The sequence below is a fragment of the Pavona decussata genome, unplaced genomic scaffold (genome assembly GCF_977016875.1).
Source record: "Pavona decussata unplaced genomic scaffold, jaPavDecu1.1 SCAFFOLD_93, whole genome shotgun sequence".
NCBI lineage: Eukaryota > Metazoa > Cnidaria > Anthozoa > Scleractinia > Agariciidae > Pavona > Pavona decussata.
Genome location: NW_028145510.1, coordinates 975,001 through 994,250, shown reverse-complemented (window position 1 = coordinate 994,250; position 19,250 = coordinate 975,001). Strand labels below are relative to the sequence as shown.

General features: G+C 40.9%; 2 protein-coding genes across 2 annotated transcripts in view; both read left to right on the top strand.

The window, feature by feature from the left end:
- The first annotated feature begins 1,484 nt into the window (after positions 1-1,484).
- LOC146473483 (uncharacterized) lies at positions 1,485-8,931 on the top strand. Its single transcript, XM_085118138.1, has 3 exons — positions 1,485-1,902; positions 4,167-4,811; positions 6,824-8,931. Exons 1-3 carry the CDS (start codon positions 1,644-1,646, stop codon positions 7,972-7,974), a joined length of 2,055 nt encoding a protein of 684 aa, XP_084974264.1. The 5' UTR covers positions 1,485-1,643; the 3' UTR covers positions 7,975-8,931.
- A 2,988-nt stretch (positions 8,932-11,919) lies between these two features.
- The window catches only part of LOC146473482 (uncharacterized), a 7,475-nt gene continuing 144 nt past the window's right edge, over positions 11,920-19,250 (top strand). Inside the window, exons 1-3 of the mRNA XM_085118139.1 lie at positions 11,920-12,340; positions 15,272-15,916; positions 16,676-19,250. The exon at positions 16,676-19,250 is cut by the window's right edge and continues 144 nt beyond it. Of these exons, the coding sequence (XP_084974265.1) occupies positions 12,082-12,340; positions 15,272-15,916; positions 16,676-17,820 (2,049 nt within the window). The 5' untranslated portion in view covers positions 11,920-12,081 and the 3' untranslated portion in view covers positions 17,821-19,250. The remainder of the gene's footprint in view (positions 12,341-15,271; positions 15,917-16,675) is intronic.

The following is a 19,250-nucleotide window of genomic DNA, read 5'->3' as shown; positions in this document are numbered from 1 at the left end:
CAAATCGAAAGAATAACTTCTAAGAAGCACCCGACACGTAAAACGGTGGAAATTGGTGAGTTCTTAGTGAAGGAATCGTGCTTTGTTCGACAGTCTTAGACCACGACGCGAGACTGAAAAGAGGTCATTGAGAAGCTTACGTTATCGTAATGGAATTTGACAAATTTCCGCTGATAGTCTGAGTCGCGTAACACACGGAAAACAACGTAACGCGATCGTCGTGACTCAAACTATTCCATTAGCAAGGATAGTTTTATCAATCGGCGAAGCATACAGTTGGAATAAATGAATCAGCCCCAGCATCTCGCGTAATGCCAGTAAAGCAGGCATCTTGTTTTTTTTTTTCTTCGTCGTATACACAAATCGGTACATTAATTTATTCATTAAACTCTCCCCTCTCCTACTCGGGATGTATTGTTTTGATTGTCTTCAACAAAAGCAGGCCAATCAAAATCCATTCTTGTCGCTTATATTGCGAGGGAGGGGACCCACTCACCCCTACCTGTGTGACGTCAATGCATCATTTGATATATTTATTAAAGACGGATTAAGTCGCGCCATATTGTTTTAACATGTTCTGGACTCAAGTGTGCCGTTTTCAAAGGGAAATTTCACCATTTTGAAGCGGTAAATCGAAAGAATAACTTCTAAGAAGCACCCGACACGTAAAACGGTGGAAATTGGTGAGTTCTTAGTGAAGGAATCGTGCTTTGTTTGACAGTCTTAGACCACGACGCGAGACTGAAAAGAGGTCATTGAGAAGCTTACGTTATCGTAATGGAATTTGACAAATTTCCGCTGATAGTCTGAGTCGCGTAACACACGGAAAACAACGTAACGCGATCGTCGTGACTCAAACTATTCCATTAGCAAGGATAGTTTTATCAATCGGCGAAGCATACAGTTGGAATAAATGAATCAGCCCCAGCATCTCGCGTAATGCCAGTATAGCAGGCATCTTGTTTCGCTATCATTTGACCTCGGAAAGTTGATAACTTCCTGTGATACAGTCCGTACCCCGGTACCCCGCGAGCAGAAATCCCTTCGATCGATCTTCCCAGAAAAATTGGGGAGACGAGATCTCTTCTTCTTCTCTATCGGGAGCCGGGGCTACTTCTTAGCCACACGGCCTAAAACAAGTGTTCCCTCCACGTTTCCTTTGTTCCTCCAGCTACCCATTGTCGCACTATTAAACTGTCTTCACTTATGTTATATTACAGAGACAGGAGAAAAACAAGAAGGCAGAAAATTGCCAAATTTATTTCGCTGCATCTATCATTTGACGTCGTTAAGTTAATAACTTCCTGGGCTGAGTTGCTCGAAGCATGGTTAGCGCTAACCATTGGTTAAGAGGTATTAAAACCTATAGGTTGTCATGGCATTTAACCCGGGTTAGCGCTAACCATGCTTCGAACAACTGGGCCCTGTGATACAAAATTCCACAAATACTCGGGTTACACTATGATCACGTTCAGTTATACCACTCAGAGCCAAGTTAGCTTATCACTTCCTCTCAGAAACCGTCTGGTAGTTGGTTATCATATCTGAGCCCTTTCGTTCGATCAAAGTAATTCAGTTAGAAGGCGTCCAATTCATTTTATATTTCAGTGTGAAGTCGAAATTTAGTGATGTCAGTTTAAACCATGAAAACACAGGATAAACAGGCGAATAGAAGAATGTCACTCCACATCTTGTGTTCCGCGTCAGGCTTGCTGTTGTCTGTTGCGTGTTGTATCGCACTGATTCACGTGGAACTCAGAATACAAGAACATCATCGACTGATATCACACTCAGTAGCATTCTGTGATCAAATGGAGACAGAAATCCTTAAAAAAGTGCAACAAAATTACGGAAAATGGAAAGATGAGAAAGGCGGCCATTCAGAAGGTCACGAGACTAGAGGTGAGTTTTGCTTTTACTTCTGGTATTTTAATTGATAGCCTAGCCACACAGTAACAAATTTCTTTAATTTTTTTAACCTTTCTTACATTTTTCAACGCCGTCATTTACAAAAGTGCTTTTAGTACAGTAGAACCTCACTAACTCCGTCGAACTCGGTTAACTCGAACTCCCTCCAGCTCGAACAAAATCCGATTTCTCTTGGATTTGACCCCATTTTTCAGTCATTCAATGGCTGTCAAGTCACACTAGAGGCTTTACCATGGTAAAAATTGCTTTACCAAGGTAAATTGCGCATCCACCTAGTTACCGTAGTAAAGCTGTGAAAGTCATAAAAAATAGATTTGATGCTTTCCATGTGCACTTTTTCGCATGATCAGTAAACTTATAGGTGAGGAGTACACTAAATGTTGACATGTCGCGTGAGTTCATATCGGCTGTAAGTTACTGAACTGTGACTTGGTGTGTATTAAAATTATGGATCAACAAGAGAGAGTTGTATTTTCAATTGCGCCCATTTTGCTTTTAATTCTGCCGCTTTGACGAGCACGTAAAATTCACTTCCTTCTTGCATACAACTTTTTAGAACTTGGGACCAAAGAAAGTGCAGCGCTTTCGGTAATTAACCATAGACGGCAAAGACACGGACAAAGAAGAGCGCGCAGGCAAGCCTGGGTTTACCCTCGACCACAGGGATGGTTTGAGGAAATGTATAACAACCGGCTCCTTCGAGCCCTTTGGAAAGACCATTTCAGGGTAACACGGGAAACATTCGACTTCATTTGCCAGCTTGTTGAAATCCATGTTCGCTCAAACACACGCGCGAATGAGCGGGAAAATAAATTTCATGTTTATAAAATAAGAATCCACAAAATGTATTGTAATTACTGCGTTTGTCCAAAAAGATGACAAACTGTCAACAAAATAAGCATGGTTTAGATAGACAAGAGATGTAATCACCTCTTTTTTTTGGTAATTAGACTAGATTCTTATCTGGGGTCAAGTCAACTTTGTTCTTGCCGCTGTTGTCAGGGCAACTTACCAGAGTTAGGTTTACCATGGTAAACTGAAAATTGGGGGTCACACTTGCGGTGCCGTTAACCGACTAACTCAACTGACCAAAATCTGATATATTTCCTTTAACGCCTAATATCAAAGAACAGATTCTCCTATCTTGTCCCCATACTTTTCTTATATAAGTACTGAGGAGAAGCTATTTAAATAACAAGAAAATTCACCTTGGGCGATCATACCCTTAATTCTCATGACCTCAGGGGTGAATAAGCACTTATATTACAAGGAGAAATTTGATGGTGATCACTGTTAGGGCTTAAAGGGTTAATCTTTTTTGACAACGTGATTGTGATATATGTAAACTACATTAACTAGATCTTCTCCTCATATTCTTATTCTTAAAACATGGGTAAAATTCTCAAACAAAACGTTCTTATCAAAAGGCTGTTATAAAACCTATTCAGCTATTGCCGGTTTTCACTCACTGCTCACTGTCACGCCATTAAAAAAAAAATCGAGAATGAAGTCATGAAATTGACATGTTATAGATGATAAATAAATAAGGAATCTGTCCAAGTATCAGCTCTGTGCGGTATTCCGTACTCGAGTTATTTGACAAAATGTTCCACACAAATTCATAAAGCTTAGTATGGAGACGCCATGTTGGTGTCCCTCTGAGGGGCACCAACATGGCGGCCTGAAATAGGAAAAAAACATCTGGAGTTCACTTTTGCCAGGAAAGAGGTTTGTTTTCCCTTGTGAATTTTCGAATGTTTAGATAAATATTTTTCCCCAAACTTAAATTGTTTAGAATGCTGAAAATCCCCAAAGAGTCATTTTTAAGATACGGAACACCTCTGTCACGGCCGTCCTCCTGATGTCACGCATGATGAAAACTCAGAAATTGAAACTGTTTCAAAAGGAAGTACAACATCGAGCTAAGAAAGTTTGAAAAGACATATTTTTACGTTATCTTTCCTTGAATGAAGGTAAAAATTTTGTAGGCCACCCGGTTTTGAATTCTAGAAACTACAATGTTTTCAGTATTGATTTTTAAAACATGCTTGGAATTAGACACCAACCCCGCTAGCTCTATTTTTTTGTTTCCCTTGGCCTGGAAGTTCGAGTTAACAGGATTCTACTGTACACCAAAAAGCACAAAAGTCATGGCTCTTAGCTTTCCTGTTTGCCTTTCCTGTGAATCATGGCTGTGTGATGGTAGTGTTGAATGAATGGTTTGATTTACATCCTAGGTCACAAAGACACCATCTCGAGACAAAAACGTTCTTCACCCGACAATTCACAACAGGCATCTTTCCAATCAGCCTCTGAAGTAAAACTTCTGATCAAACAAGAGCTTCTTCTGCTGCAAAACAAAATCTGTGCCAAAGATGAAACGCTCTGCCGCTCAGGATCAAAAGGTAGCACAGGACGACGGGGAAAACCCGGAACCCGAGGGAGACCGGGGAGACCCGGGCCAGAAGGACCTCCTGGTAAACATGGACCAATGGGACCTCAAGGACCGATGGGCATCAAAGGGGATCTCGGAGTGCCGGGTGACCCTGGTCCCGAGGGGCCTAGAGGCCCCCAAGGTGAGAAAGGCGCCAAAGGTGAGCCGGGCCAGTCCATCTCGGCTCCTTCTCTGCTGCAGCATCCTGTTCACACGACAGTCAATGAAAGTCAGACAGCCATCTTGAAATGTACCCCGGATGGTAATCCACCTCCAAAGGTCACGTGGTCTAAGCTGAATTCACTGCTTCCTGTTGGACGTCACGTGGTAGAGTCCAGTGGCGCTCTGATTGTGAAGGACGTTAGACCTGAAGACGACGGAGTTTACAGCTGCAGAGCTGAAAATTTGCTGGGAGGCGTCAACGCTACAGCGAAGCTAACTGTTCAGAGTAGGTTGCCTTACTTGTATTATAATAAAGCAGAAACTACTAACGGTGTTGAAACGTGTAACGCGCGCTCACAGCTTGGCAATATTCATTTAGTTGCCATTAGTAAGTACCATATTTGCAGAAACCCGCCATCTAAAACAAAGCGCGGAATTAAAACCGCGTCACAATTATACAGATTTCATTGGCTTGTTGGTTTGTTATTCATTGTCCAAATATGGAAAAAGGTGTAGGAGTTACACATTTCAACCCTTACGGCTTTCTGTATAAAGTCATCTTATCTTACGGCGAGATAATTTGAGTGGATAAAGCAATTGAAGACTTCATTCACCCAACGTATTTATTTGTACTGATCGCTTGTTCACTAGGCTCAGTTTTCAAGTCAGTGTGGTAAGTCAATGGGTACTGGACCGAGGCTTATACAAGAAATAGCTGTTCCATAGAGACTGAAATAAAGCAATTAATCTTTTTTTACTGTCCCAAAAGTGCTTTTAAAATGTTTGAATCTTGCTTGTTTGTTTTGCTCTGGAGTTTAGTTTAGTAAAGCTTTTTATTAACACTAAAATGATTAGAAATTCATCGTGCTTTTGCTTTGACAATTAATTAGCATGCAAACGTTCCAGCCACTTATGGCTAGCCTGCGTAGCAGTCGTTTCCGTTTCCTTCAAGCCAAGCGGGGCAAGCGCGCGAGGGCATTTGGCAAAAAGGAGCAAAAAAGTAGGAGTGGGGGGGGGGGGGGGGGAGGGGCGGGGAAGGAAAGGAAACGCCTGCCGCTGAGCCCAGACATTTTACCGAACGCCCCCAAATGGTTTCGCTCCCTTGGGGCCTACACTGTCACGTCAAATGTCACATGAAAACCAATCATTTTTAATTTCTGGTAAATCTGAGCGAAAACAGAATCGCGGCGGGCAACTTGTTTACTTCAAGTTGTAGTATTTTAGAAGATTTTCTTGAACTTTACGTCGCTCGAACAAAGCGTAGATAAATTACCCAAGACAAATTTTACTTATGTTTTAGAATATCAAATCATTTGTTTACAGCTGGAATTACAGAGAGAATGAGCTTGTCCCACATGGCTAAAATACTTCCTAGCGTTTCCAGGATAAATTTGTATTTCACGTAGCGTGAAATACAGAGTCGTTCTAAATATTGAAAACTTCCTTTTCAGACCGTGGTTAGAACTGAAATTTTCCTGCAAAGTATTTACTTGAGGCCTCCTCAATTTATTTATGATTACAGAGTTTGAATAAACATTTCTTCGTTCGTACGCGAAAAAAGCTTTCAGACTGGCTAGCCAACTTTTCGTGTCTTTGAGACCGCCGACAGCCAGAACAAATTTTCTTGAATTTTAAAAAATTCTGGCAGGATTTCGAAAAACGAATGACACCATGTTTGTTGAGACAATAATACCTACCTTACCAACAAACCAAAGCGCAATGAAAACTATATTTTGAGCGTGACCGAGAATTTTGATTTTGTTTGATGTTAATAGAAATTCGCTCTTAAAGCAGTCCTTTGCTCCGGTTTCAACTGAATTAACGTATCTCCCTGCGAAAGTAGTTCAGTCGTTTCCAAAGCAAAGCAAACTCGAAATCGAAAGGACACTCAAGAGAGAGTTCTTTTCCGACTCGGCCATATTTTCATCTTTGATAAACGGTCAACCATGTCGTTTTGGTCTATGAGTTTGATTGACAGATGATTGGCCAATGGTAATGTATCATTGTCTCCCGTTCGCTGACGAACGGCGTTCGGTAAAATGTCTGGGCTCAGCGGCAGGCGTTTCCTTTCCTTCCCCGCCCCTCCCCCCCGCTCCTACTTTTTTTGCTCCTTTTTGCCAAGCTTGCCCCGCTTGGCTTGAAGGAAATGGAAACGACTGCTACGCAGGCTACTTATGGCCATTTTCCAAGATACTTTAGTGAAAATAATTTGTAGCGCCAATGTTAAGAGGTGCTAATCTACAAAAGAGCCTTAACGCTTATCTATCATAACGTCTAATTTTAGCTGTTTCTCGCTAGTTCGTCCCACAGTTTTATTGTCATCCAATCGCCTGATAGCTGAAGAGAAACAAAACGTCACTATCGCCTGTACTGCTTCTGGTCAGCCGCAACCCAGTGTCACGTGGTCTAAGTCCGTTGGTGGCTTGCCAAAAGGCAGAACAGCGGTGATGAATGGAGGCCTGAAAATCTATGAAGCGATAAGAAAGGACGGTGGAACATACATTTGCAAGGCAGAGAATGTATTGGGATCAGCAACGAGCACGGCTCAACTCATGGTATTTTCTCGTCTGCAGTTCAAAGTTCGTCCTCCTCAAGAGGTGACTCCTGATAAGATTGGTTCAACTGTCCGCCTGCCGTGTGTGGCCGAGAGTGACCTGAAACCTACAATTACTTGGATAAAAGACGGCAAGTCTTCACTTCCTGTAGCCTCTATTGTTCTTCTGAATGGAACACTGGTTCTTCAAAGCATCAAGAAATCCCATGAAGGATCTTACACCTGTAGAGCGACAAATGCTCTGGCAACAATAGAAGCGAAAGTCAAAATCAATTCTCCGGTTCTTACTACTTCCTGTTCTGTGATAAGGAAATACGTCACCAGTACAAGTGGAAATTACGTCATTGATCCAGATGGCGCGGGAGGTCTGGCACCATTTACAGTGTACTGCGACATGAATGACAAGAATGGAGTTGGCGTGACAGTCATAAGTCACGACAGTGAAAGAAGAACACATGTGCAGGGATATGAACCTCTCGGTAGTTACGCACGTGACATTCATTACACGGGAGCGAGCCTTTCCCAGCTGGCGAGTCTCACCAGAGTTTCTTCGCAATGTGAACAGTTTATCAAGTACGAGTGTCGTGGGTCTGTTTTACTTTACAAAAGCAATCCATTGCATGGATGGTGGGTGTCGCGTGATTCCTCTCAGATGACGTACTGGGGCGGAGCATCTGGTACTGGTAAGTGCGCATGCGGGATGACCAACTCCTGCGCAGACTCCAGATTTGACTGTAACTGTGATAAGAATGACAATGTATGGCGTGAAGACAGCGGTTTCCTCACTAACAAGTCACATCTTCCAGTTAAACAGCTCAGGTTCGGGGATACTGGCGATAGCGGCGAGCAAGGTTACCACACACTGGGAAAAATGAAGTGCTATGGCATAGTATAAAAGGCAATTAACTTTCTGATTTAGTAGCGTGACAAAATGAAAATACTGAATAGTAATCCAAGCACAGGGCGCAGAGGTTTGAAATCTGATGCGAATTTCACGCTAAATACAAGAACGTGATCTTAGATTTTTTTTTTTTCACGGCACTTTCGTGCACCGTTTAAAAAGCTTCGGTGTTCCGCCATTGCCACCCTTTAGGAGCAAATTTACCACACACTAGGAAAATTGAATTGCTATAGACAAGTACAATTTCTAGAATTCGTGGAAACAGCTAAACTGATTGACAATATCTTTACGTAAACTTATATGAGATACAAGCAAATATGTTTTATGGTGTAACATGTCCTGTAAAATTTCGTATTTCGTTACATAATAGATGCCTTCAGATTCTAGTACGAGTCCGGGGGGGGGGGGATACTTCCAATAATGGCCTATACGGGGAGGCTCCGCCCGAAAGGGGTACCTTTTTCACGAGTCGAAGTATATGAAAGGCTGGTAGGAAAATCTGTCATTTAGTTATTTAAAAGGGCCTTTCATTAATTTCCAGTGGAAGGTATACAAAAGGGGTACCTTTTCTGCCAGATAGGTATATAAAAGGGTAAGGGGTCGGACCTCGGGGCGGAGCCTCCCCGTCTTAAATATTTTTAATATCCACCCCCCCCCCCCTCTTCCCCTCTGAGTTACGAGTACGACTACGCGTACGAATACGAGATTAGAGTCGAAGTAACAAGTAGAGATATATCCCAGAAAGCTTCGTTTTATTCTTTGGGACCGACGAACTTGACGCAGTTGTTTTGAATGGTTTTAGCTAATCTCTTTTTTGATAACGAAAAGACGAGATCACCTACATTTCGAAGACCTTGTTTTTGCCAGTACGCCATTCGCGTAAAAATTCGTAGTATAATGACGTCAGCTATATCGTTTTCCCGCCAAGATGACACTGGCTCATGCGCGCGACCTCTTTCTCTATTGGAAAAACTCGTACACGTGCAAGAACCTAAAGGTATTTATTGAGTATTAGAAACGAATGTGCAATAGTTGTAGTTCGTAGGGGGGGGGGGGGAGGGGAAGCTCCTGCCCTAGGTCCAGTCCTTTATCCCTTTATATACCATTTTGGCCGAAAAAGTAACGCTGTCAAATACCCTCCTCCATATAAAAAATGATACCCCTTTCACATGCGTTCACAAGAATAAAACTATATGTCTTTTCGGTTGGTCTGTTCGAGATATTTTGATGGCCCTTTCACATACCTAAATGACAGTATTTCCTACCTTTTGTATACTTCGGCACGTAAAATCTCAATGGAAAAAAAGAACTGAACTGATGGGGTACCTTTTAGGCCCGTCGGACTTAAAGGGGAAGTATCATGGGGTTTTTAATATCTTTTGTTAAAAATGATGAAATAAGCCCTGTAATCACCTGCCAAATAATTCTAGAATGACGAGAGGAACGAAATCAACTCAATTCTTGAAAGAAGCAACTTGTGATCTGTTCTAGCGCATTTTGGAAACAAAAATGCGAGAACTTGAAAAACATTAGCCTAATATTTTTCAAGTTTCAATCGAAACTGGCTAACCCTGTCTCTGGCCAGAGGCACTAATCGACAGTTTTATGGTACTGGGGTGATAATTTTTAACAAACTTGACAATTATTTCGTTGTTTCTGCTGACAGTCAAACATTTTTGGGTTTTGAAATGACAGCAAATTTTCGTGATACTTCCCCTTTAAGGTATATTAAAGGTGACTCCTTTCGGGCGGCGCCTTCCCGTATAGTCCATTACAGCGAGAAACTCCACGGGGATGTAATTGGAAAGAGAACGTGATAGGTTCTCTGCGCATGTTACGTCACACGAGGGATCTCAGTTTATTTTCGCGTTTATGCAGTCTGTTTCTAAGACTTTTTAAAATTTATTTGTGTTATTATTATTGTACCGATAAACCAGGACAGGACGAAACAATGGAGGCAAAAACATCTGTGCTACTTATATACCAGCGAGGGTATTTTTGCTCACCAGCCACCAGTTTTAACTATTATCATGTAAAGAAAAATTAAAGCTGTATTTAAGGTGGGGGTACACCTGAAAGCCGTTTTCACGCCGCTTAAAATCGGTCAAATGGAAATATCTTGTTTGCATTTCATTTGTTCAAGCAATACAAAAACCCTCCATTCATAACACAAATCAATGATTTGGGGTGTTTTATGAATTTTTGGGTGATTTTTAGGTATATTTGGAAGGAAATAATTTTTCTTGAAGGATTGGTAAAATTAAACGAAATAAGAAATGTTGAAGATTTAGTGAAGTTTTAAAATTAGAATTTGTAGTTAATACTTAATAGACGGATACCAAGTTAGTCCACTAGCAACCTGGGGTGCTCTTGCGTGGTTATCAACTGTCTGTTAGTGTTCCAAAAATCATTTTCTTTCCTCTATCCATTCTTAAAACCTCTTCAAATTTCACTCAAATTCAGGTAGAGCCCTACCTTAAAAGACGTTCTTAAGTTTTATTTTTAAATTAATATAATTTCAACACAACACGCAGTATATTAATCAGAAGATCCGGAGCAAAAAGGTGTGTACTTTTTGCATACTTTCTTCCTTATTTTCAGTTTTCTCCCACTACTGAATGTTCAGTGTAAATTAGCTCCTTAGCGCAAGGTATCCCTTTGTATAATGCTAAAATTGGTATTCATAGATGAAGCGGCCGAACGTTATCCTGTTGAGTCGTTTATAACAGCCGTCGTGTTCACATTGCACTGTTTCTGTCTGGAACGAATAACACTGATTTCAGTTAAGGGTCGGCTAGCAGTATGTATGCTCCCAGAGAGTCTGTGTTTTGAGCCAATTAAAGTTTTATTCATTTATTAATTTATTTTAGTTTTTCTTTTTTTTATAAGGGGTCCAAACTGAGTGTGCACGCTTTTAGTAATCTTTTAGTAAAGTCTTGTGACTAAACAACAAGAAAGATAATACTTTTCGACGTAGGTTTGAAACAACTAGGTATCGTAGCAACTGGGGTCCGAAAAAGAACGCAACATATACACGTCATGCGCACGGAAGCAAAGACGTTTTTAGAACACACGTGATCTCATATTCTGAACTAGTTCTCAATATTTCTCGAATGCAAGCCCCGCAAAACACTTCGGGCTACGGTTCTTGCACGGGAACACTTATTCCTCTCTCCTTCAAAAAGTCTCTCCGCTAAAGCCTATAATTTTAATTCAATTTGGTGTGAAATAAGGTAAGCGCTGTGAAGTACTTGGCCCCAACTGAAATTTCGAAGAATCAGACTTTCCTTTCTTTTCTGGGAAGTAACATTTATCGGCATCAACTGAGATCCTAAGTCAGACTTGGTGTTAGGACTTCGCAACAGCCAGTACGTAAGCCTCCTACCCCCGCTGCCTCCACTGTCTCGGAGTCTCGATCGCTTTCTTCTACCGTTGCCATGCCAACTCCTAATCTCGCCCAGGAGAGTTGGCTGGCGAAGGTAAATCATAGCGGTTACTGCTGGTTGAGTCAGTATCGCGGCAACCTAATTATTATTATTTTTTTTTTTTTTAGTTTTAGTTTTCCTAAAAGTCGGCTCACTAGTCCGTACCCTGCGAGCAGAAATCCCTTCGATTTTCCTAAAAAAATTGGGAGAGGAAGATCCCTTTCTCTTCTCGATTTTTCTACGTGAAGACTTTGCTCACAGCGGTAGCGATAGTAGTCAGCCGGACAGGGCCTAAAACAAATATTTCCCTGATTTCCCTCCACGTTTCCTTCATTCCTTCAGTTACCCATTTTCCTGTCGCACGTTTAAATCTACACTATACTTATATTACAGACACAGGAGAAAAACAAGAAGGCAGAAAACTGCCAAAATTTATTTTGCATCTATCATTTGACCTCGGTAAGTTGATAACTTCCTGCGCGGATCCTGTGAAATACAGAACATCCATCCTGGTGACATGTTTGACTCGGGTTACATAATGACAGCTGTTACGAACACGTTCACAGCCCTCAAACATCTGAGCCCTTTCGTTCGATCAAAGTAATTCAGTTAGAAGGCGTCCAATTCATTTGATATTTCAGTGTGAAGTCGAAATTTAGTGACGGCAGTTTAAACCATGAAAACGCAGGACAAACAGGCGAATAGAAGAATGCCACTCAACATCTTGTGTTCCGCGTCAGGCTTAATGTTGTCTGTTGCGTGTTGTATCGCACTGATTCACATGGAACTCAAAATACAAGAACATCATCGACTGATATCACACTCAGTAGCATTCTGTGATCAGATGGAGACAGAAATCCTTAAAAAAGTGCAACAGAATTACGGAAAATGGAAAGATGAGAAAGGCGGCCATTTAGAAGGTCACGAGACAAGAGGTGAGATTTGTTTTTATTCCTGGTAGTATTTTAATTTACAGAACTATTGTAGACACACAGTGAGAAGTTTCTTTATTAATTTTTTTTTACCCTTCTTTCATTTTTCAACGCCGTCATTAACAAGTGCTTTTAATACAGTAGAACCCCACTACCTCGAACTCCCCTCTTGCTCGAACAAATGGATTTGACCCCATTTTTCAGTCATCCAATATCGGCTCACTCGATTGACCAAAATCCGGTAAATTTCCCCTGGATTTGACTCCATTTTTTCAGTCATTCAACTATCAGCTAATTCCCCGATAACTCGAACTTATTTTACTTTCCCTTGGCTCAAATTTACCCTGATACATCGAACTCTGTTTTGAAAATGTTAGAAACAAGACTGCCCCTAAAGGCATTTACACTGAATGCTTAATGTAGCCCCATTTATTCCCAATAAGATTGATTTGTATGCTTCGCAGATTTTTAAAAACTATCCTCCCTTCGCAATTGAAATAGTTGAATGGTTTTATTCAGAGAGGCTGCGTGATATTTTATCGTTGTGTTACTGGGAATCATACCGGAAATTACTCTGCGATAACGTCATACTGCCCCCGCTTGAACTGGTCTGGTTTCGTTCGCGTTGAATTATTCGATTTGTTTGTGAAAGCGTATTTTTTTTTTCATTGGTCACACTTTATATTTCAGTTGCTTATGTACACACTTTCATGCAAAATAAATGAATAAATTACACAATTAACAAACTTAAAACCTTAACACTGCTTGCACTTACAATAAATACAATACTTACAATACTTTGGTTTACATTGTTAACAATAGTTACTCTATTAAATAATCATGACTATTTTTTACTTATTATTATTACTATTATTTCTATATTATTAATTCCAGCACTTACGCTTACAAATCTTACACTTACTTCACTTAAAGCAACATCTTGCTACTACTTGAACTATGTCTACAACTACTTACATTGCTACTACTGCTAAAAAAACATTTTTTTATTTAAAAAAAAAAAGATGTAAAGATTAGAAAAAGATATACAGACATGACAGACATTTGACAAAAAAAAATAATAAATAAATAAATAGATAAAAGAACAGGGTCCTTGCCTCCGACCTCCTCCAAATTCAGTACATATTGAGATCACTTTTTAAAGTAGGCCAAGAAGCGCGTGAAGTAATCTATTGTGGGATACGTCTTCCGTACTTTACAGTGCCATATGAAGAACCTGGCTACCAAAAATTCAAAGTTCAGTTGTTCTTTAAAGGTCGACGCGTCTGACTGCATGCCCAGTACCATTGCAGGGGAGTGTGAAAGCGTAGTTTCTTCGCTGTGTACTCTCCTAATTTCCACCGTTTAACCTGTCGAGTACTACTTTGAAGTTATTATTTCGATTAACCGCTTGAAAAAGGTTTGTTTTCTTTCTCAAAACGGCAGATCATACATGGGCTGCCATTGAACGAAAACAACCTTCTAAATAGCCTGCGTAGCAGTCGTTTCCGTTTCCTTCAAGCCAAGCGGGGTAAGCGCGCGAGTGCATTGGGCGAAAAGGAGCAAAGAAGTAGAAGGACCCCTCCCCCTCCCCCTCGCTCCTCCTTTTTTGCTCCTTTTTGGGTCCTTTTTGCTCAATGCCCTCGCGCCCATAACCCGCTTGGTTTGAAGGAAACGGAAACGACTGCTACGCAGGCTACCTTCCAAATAATGATTTGCTTTGACGTCACACAGGTAGAGATGAGTGGGTCCCCTGCCTCGTGATGTACGCGCCGATAATGGATTTTGATGGGGCCGTTTTTATTGAAGACAATCAGAACAATAGATCTCTTCTGGGAGAGGGCAGAATTTAATATAGGTTTAATGAATAAATCAAATGATGATTTGACGTAACAAAGGAAGGGATGAGTGGGTCCCCTCTCTTGTGATAGGTGCCTCAATAATAGATTTTGATTGGGCCGCTTCTGTTGAAGACAATTAGAACAATACATCCCTACTAGGGGAGGACATATTTTAATGCATAAATTAAAGTGCAGATTTGTGACTACGACGAAGAAAAAAAAAATACCCAACCCAAACTGCACTACGGCATGATTGACGTACCAACATCTCTAACAACTTTAAACTTTTCTTGGCAACGTGATTGTAATATATGTTATTATAACTACAATTATAACAACTGCAATTATATTTGGGTTAAATTCCCAAAAAAACGTTCTTATCAAAAGGCCCTTATAAAACAAAAAACCTATTGCCATCTGCTTATGGTAGCAAAGCGAGATAAAAACCACGATGTTTTTTTTTTTTTTTTTTTACAATAGAGAGTTTTAGATCCGAGTTTACCGCGAACCTCTAACCGCGGTTTGCGGGTACATGTTTGCGGTTCGACTTTCAAACGTGATTCGATTTAGTTCTACTTGCTAATTTAAGGCCGCCAATTTGAATCAGCAGCCATGAATGGCACTTGTTTTCAAGATCCAATAGGATTTATCAAATTTAGCCTTTCGCCCGAATTTGGGTCTCTGTTAGTGGATAAAGACTTCCTCCACAAGATTTTTGTATCGTTACGTGGGATAAAACAAGAGTTATACGCTAAAAGCCTTCAGGTAAATGACATACGTGAAAACTTACCTCTCCACGTTGAAAACGCACGTTGAAACCGTGACGTAAAAGGCTGGTCACGTGACCCCAAGCGGTTCGCGCTTCGAAAACCCTCTATTGATGTTTAAGAACATACTTGGAATTAAACACCAACCCGCTAACCCTAACTATTTTTTTGGTGTTGTCGCTTCCCTTGGCATGGATGTTCTACTGTACACTAAAAGCGCAAAAATAAAACCACAAAGTAATGGCTCTTAGCTTCCTTGTTTTCCTTTCTTGTGAATCACGGCTGTGTGATTGAAGACGTAGTGTTTAATGATTTCATTTACGTACTAGGTCATAAAGACACCATCTCGAGACAAAAACGTTCTTCACCCGACAATTCACAACAGGCATCTTTCCAATCAGCATCTGAAGTAAAACTTCTGATTAAACAAGAGCTTCAAATACTACAAAACCAAATCTGCGCCAAAGATGAAACGCTATGCCGCTCAGGACCAAAAGGTAACACAGGACGACGGGGAAGATCCGGAACCCGAGGGAGACCAGGGAGACCCGGGCCAGAAGGACCTCCTGGTAAACATGGACCAGTAGGACCTCAAGGACCGATGGGCATCAAAGGGGATCTCGGAGTACCGGGTGAAACTGGTCCCGAGGGACCTAGAGGCCCGCAAGGTGAGAAAGGCGCCAAAGGTGAGCCGGGCCAGTCCATCTCGGCTCCTTCTCTACTGCAGCATCCTGTTCACACGACAGTCAATGAAAGTCAGACAGCCATCTTGAAATGTACCCCGGATGGTAATCCTCCTCCAAAGGTCACGTGGTCTAAGCTGAATTCACTGCTTCCTGTTGGACGTCACGTGGTAGAGTCCAGTGGCTCTCTGATTGTGAAGAACGTTAGACCTGACGACGACGGAGTTTACAGCTGTGAGGCTGAAAATTTGCTTGGAAGCGTCAACGCCACAGCGAAGCTTACTGTTCAGTGTAAGTTGCCTTACTGGTATTAGAATAAAGAAGAAGCTACTAACGGTGTTGAAATGTGTAACGCGCGCTCACAGCTTGCCGATATTCATTCAGTTTCCATTAGTAAGTATAATATTAGCAGAAACCCACCATTTTAAACAAAGCATGAAAACTCGTGCGGAAACTGCGTCACAATAATAAAGCGATTTCATTGGCTTGTTAGTTTGGTATTCATTTTCCAAATATGGAGAAGGGTGAGAGTTACACATTTCAACCCTTACGGGTTTTTGTATAAAGTCATCTTATCTTACGGCGAGATAATTTGAGTGGAAAGAGCAATTTAAGACTTCATTCATCCAACGTATTTATTTGTACTGACCGCTTGTTCACTAGGCTCAGTTTTCAAGTCAGTGTTGTTAGTCAATGGGCACTGGACCGAGGCTTGTAAAAGAAATGGCCGTTCCATCGAGACTGAAATAAAGCAATCCTCTCTCCAGTCCCAAAAGTGCTTTAAAAAGTTTGAATCTGGCTTGTTTGTTTTGCTCTGGACTTAAGGGCTTTTATTAATATTAAAAAGATCAGAAGTCCATGGTGCTTTTGCTTTGACCATTTATTAGGAAGCAAACGTTTCCAGCCACTTCTGGTAGTTTTTTGGGTGGAAAATTGCTAGTTTCCAGACTTTATTTTTTGCTAAAAGCGCCAATTTTAAGAGTTGCTAAACTACAAAACGAGCTTAATGTTTATCCAACAGAGCGTCTTATTTTAGCTGTCTCTTACTAGTTGCTCCCACAGTTTTATTGTCATCCTATCGGCTGATATCTGAAGAGAAACAAAACGTCACTATCGCCTGCACTGCTTCTGGTCAGCCGCAGCCCAGTGTCACGTGGTCCAAGGCCGTTGGTGGCTTGCCAAAAGACAGAACAGCGGTGATGAATGGAGGCCTGAAAATCTATGAAGTGGCAAGAAAGGACGGTGGAACATACATTTGTAAGGCTGAGAATACATTGGGATCAGCAACGGACACGTCTCAACTCGTGGTATTTTCTCGTCTGCAGTTCAAAGTTCGTCCTTCGCAAGAGGTGACTCCAGTGATTGATTTAACTCTCCGTCTGCCGTGTGTGGCCGAGAGTGACCTGAGACCTAGAATTACTTGGGAAAAAGATGGTAGGTCTTCACTTCCTGTAGACTCTATTGTTCTATCGAATGGAACACTGGTTCTTCAAAACATCAAGAAATTCCATGAAGGATCTTACACCTGTAGAGCGACAAATGCACTGACAACAATAGAAGCGAAAGTCAAAATCAATTCTCCAGTTATTGCAACGTCCTGTTCTGTGATAAGGAAATACACCAGCAGTACAAGTGGAAATTACGTCATAGACCCAGATGGCGACGGAGGTCTGGCACCATTTACAGTGTACTGCAATATGACTGACAAGAATGGAGTTGGCGTGACAGTCATCAGTCACGACAGTGAAAGCAGGACACATGTGCAGGGATGTGAGAGTAATGGGTGTTACTCACGTGGCATTCGTTACACGGGAGCGAGTCTGTCTCAGCTGGCGAGTCTCACCAGAGTCTCCTCACACTGTGAACAGTTTATCAAGTATGAGTGTTATGGTTCGCTTTTGTTCCAAAGTAGTCCATTTGGCTGGTGGGTGTCACGTGATTCGGCTAAGATGATTTACTGGGGCGGAGCATCTGGAAGTCGTAAGTGCGCATGCGGGATGACAAACTCATGTGCAGACCTCAGATATGGTTGTAACTGTGATAGGAATGATAACGTTTGGCGCGAAGACAGCGGTCTCCTCACTGACAAGTCACATCAGCTTCCAGTAAAGCAGCTCAGGTTTGGAGATACTGGCGACAGTGGAGAGCAAGGCTACCACACACTGGGAAAATTAAAATGTTATGGAATAGCGTAAACGACAACCTTTTTGTTTTGTTTTGTGGTGTGGTAAATAAACATAATGAATACTAACCCAAACTTTAGGATTACCTCCACTACTACAAAAAACAATTAATTTCGTATGACTAAAGTTTAAAATGTTAGGAGTTTTTTTGGAATGACTAAGAGAAGAAGGTTTTGAATTGTTATGGAAGAGTTCGCTTAACATCTTCGGAGACCCGGGTGTAAATAGTCAGGAGGAAGGGAGTTTCATGGGCGAAAGTTTGCAACAAGTATACGTTCGCCCACGAAAATCTCTTCTTCACGACCAGCTGCCCCTGGGTCTCCGATGATGAGCGCATAAAAGACAACTTTTCGATTTATAAGTGTGACAAAATAAAGAAAATGAATAGTATAACCAGCGAAAACACTGCCCCAAGAAATATTCTGAATCTGTTTTCTCAAATTTCTAGTGTCCATTCCTATAAAACGCGTTCCGCTACCTCTGATCATTTTTATACAAAGGAATCTCGCATTAATGCCACACGAAATGCATTCTCGCGTGTTGGGGTCAAGATTTGGAACGGGATACCTGCAACTCTAAAAAAAAGTACAAAAAAATCTTTTAAAGAATCCCTAAAAGAAAAGTTATTTGACACACTTGAAACTGTAGACTCCTATATTGAAGTGGAAACGATAATTGACCAAATGAAAAACTGATCATCCATGTCCTTCTCCTTGCCAGTATAATCTGATTCTCCTTTTCCCTTTTCATCTCTTTTCTATTGTAATATTAATGATAATTAAAAATTTACATAGAATTTACTTTAATTTTGATTTATAGCCTTTTCTAAATCTGCGTTATTATGCAAAGTTAAGTTTTCCGTTTTCTAGCGTGTTTGTAATTTACTGTAATTTTTTTGTCTTGTCCCGCCTTGACTAGCTTTGTGGCTATTTGCGGAACAAGCCCTTTATATAATCTAAATCTGTAAATAAATTGTTGTTTTTGTTGTTGTTGTTGTTGTTGTTAACCAGGGTTAGCTTTATTATTTCTGATGACTAATATATTGGAGTAGAATGCAACCCAGGTCTGGGAATGTGACTCTTAGCGAGAAAGGTTAATATACCCTGGAATATTGAAATGCTATGAATCAGTATAATCAGTTTGAGAATTCATATCAACTGACAAAGACTTAAGCAAACATATTGATCCTTAAGCTTCCTTTAAGTTAAGATGTAACACGTACCCTGAAAGAGGTTTCGCATTAGGTTACTTAAATAGTAAGTGAATATGTAATAACTTAAGGAAAATGCTATCGAAATACAGGTTTTGTCCTGGTGTACCGGTATACACGGGATTTCATTTAGGTTTCTCTTTGTTTCAAGGATCGCGTTTGTGTTGATTGTGAAGAAGTATTTTGTTGTTGTTGTTGTTGTCGTTAATTTGTTTTTTCCTGTGTCTGCCGG

Bases quoted from the DNA above. Each gene is read 5' to 3' on its own strand.
- LOC146473483 (XM_085118138.1), top strand. From the start codon at position 1,644: ATGAAAACACAGGATAAACAGGCGAATAGAAGAATGTCACTCCACATC. The intron at 1,903-4,166 runs GTGAGTTTTGCT...TTTACATCCTAG, and splicing joins AGAAGGTCACGAGACTAGAG to GTCACAAAGACACCATCTCG. The intron at 4,812-6,823 runs GTAGGTTGCCTT...GTTTCTCGCTAG, and splicing joins AGCGAAGCTAACTGTTCAGA to TTCGTCCCACAGTTTTATTG.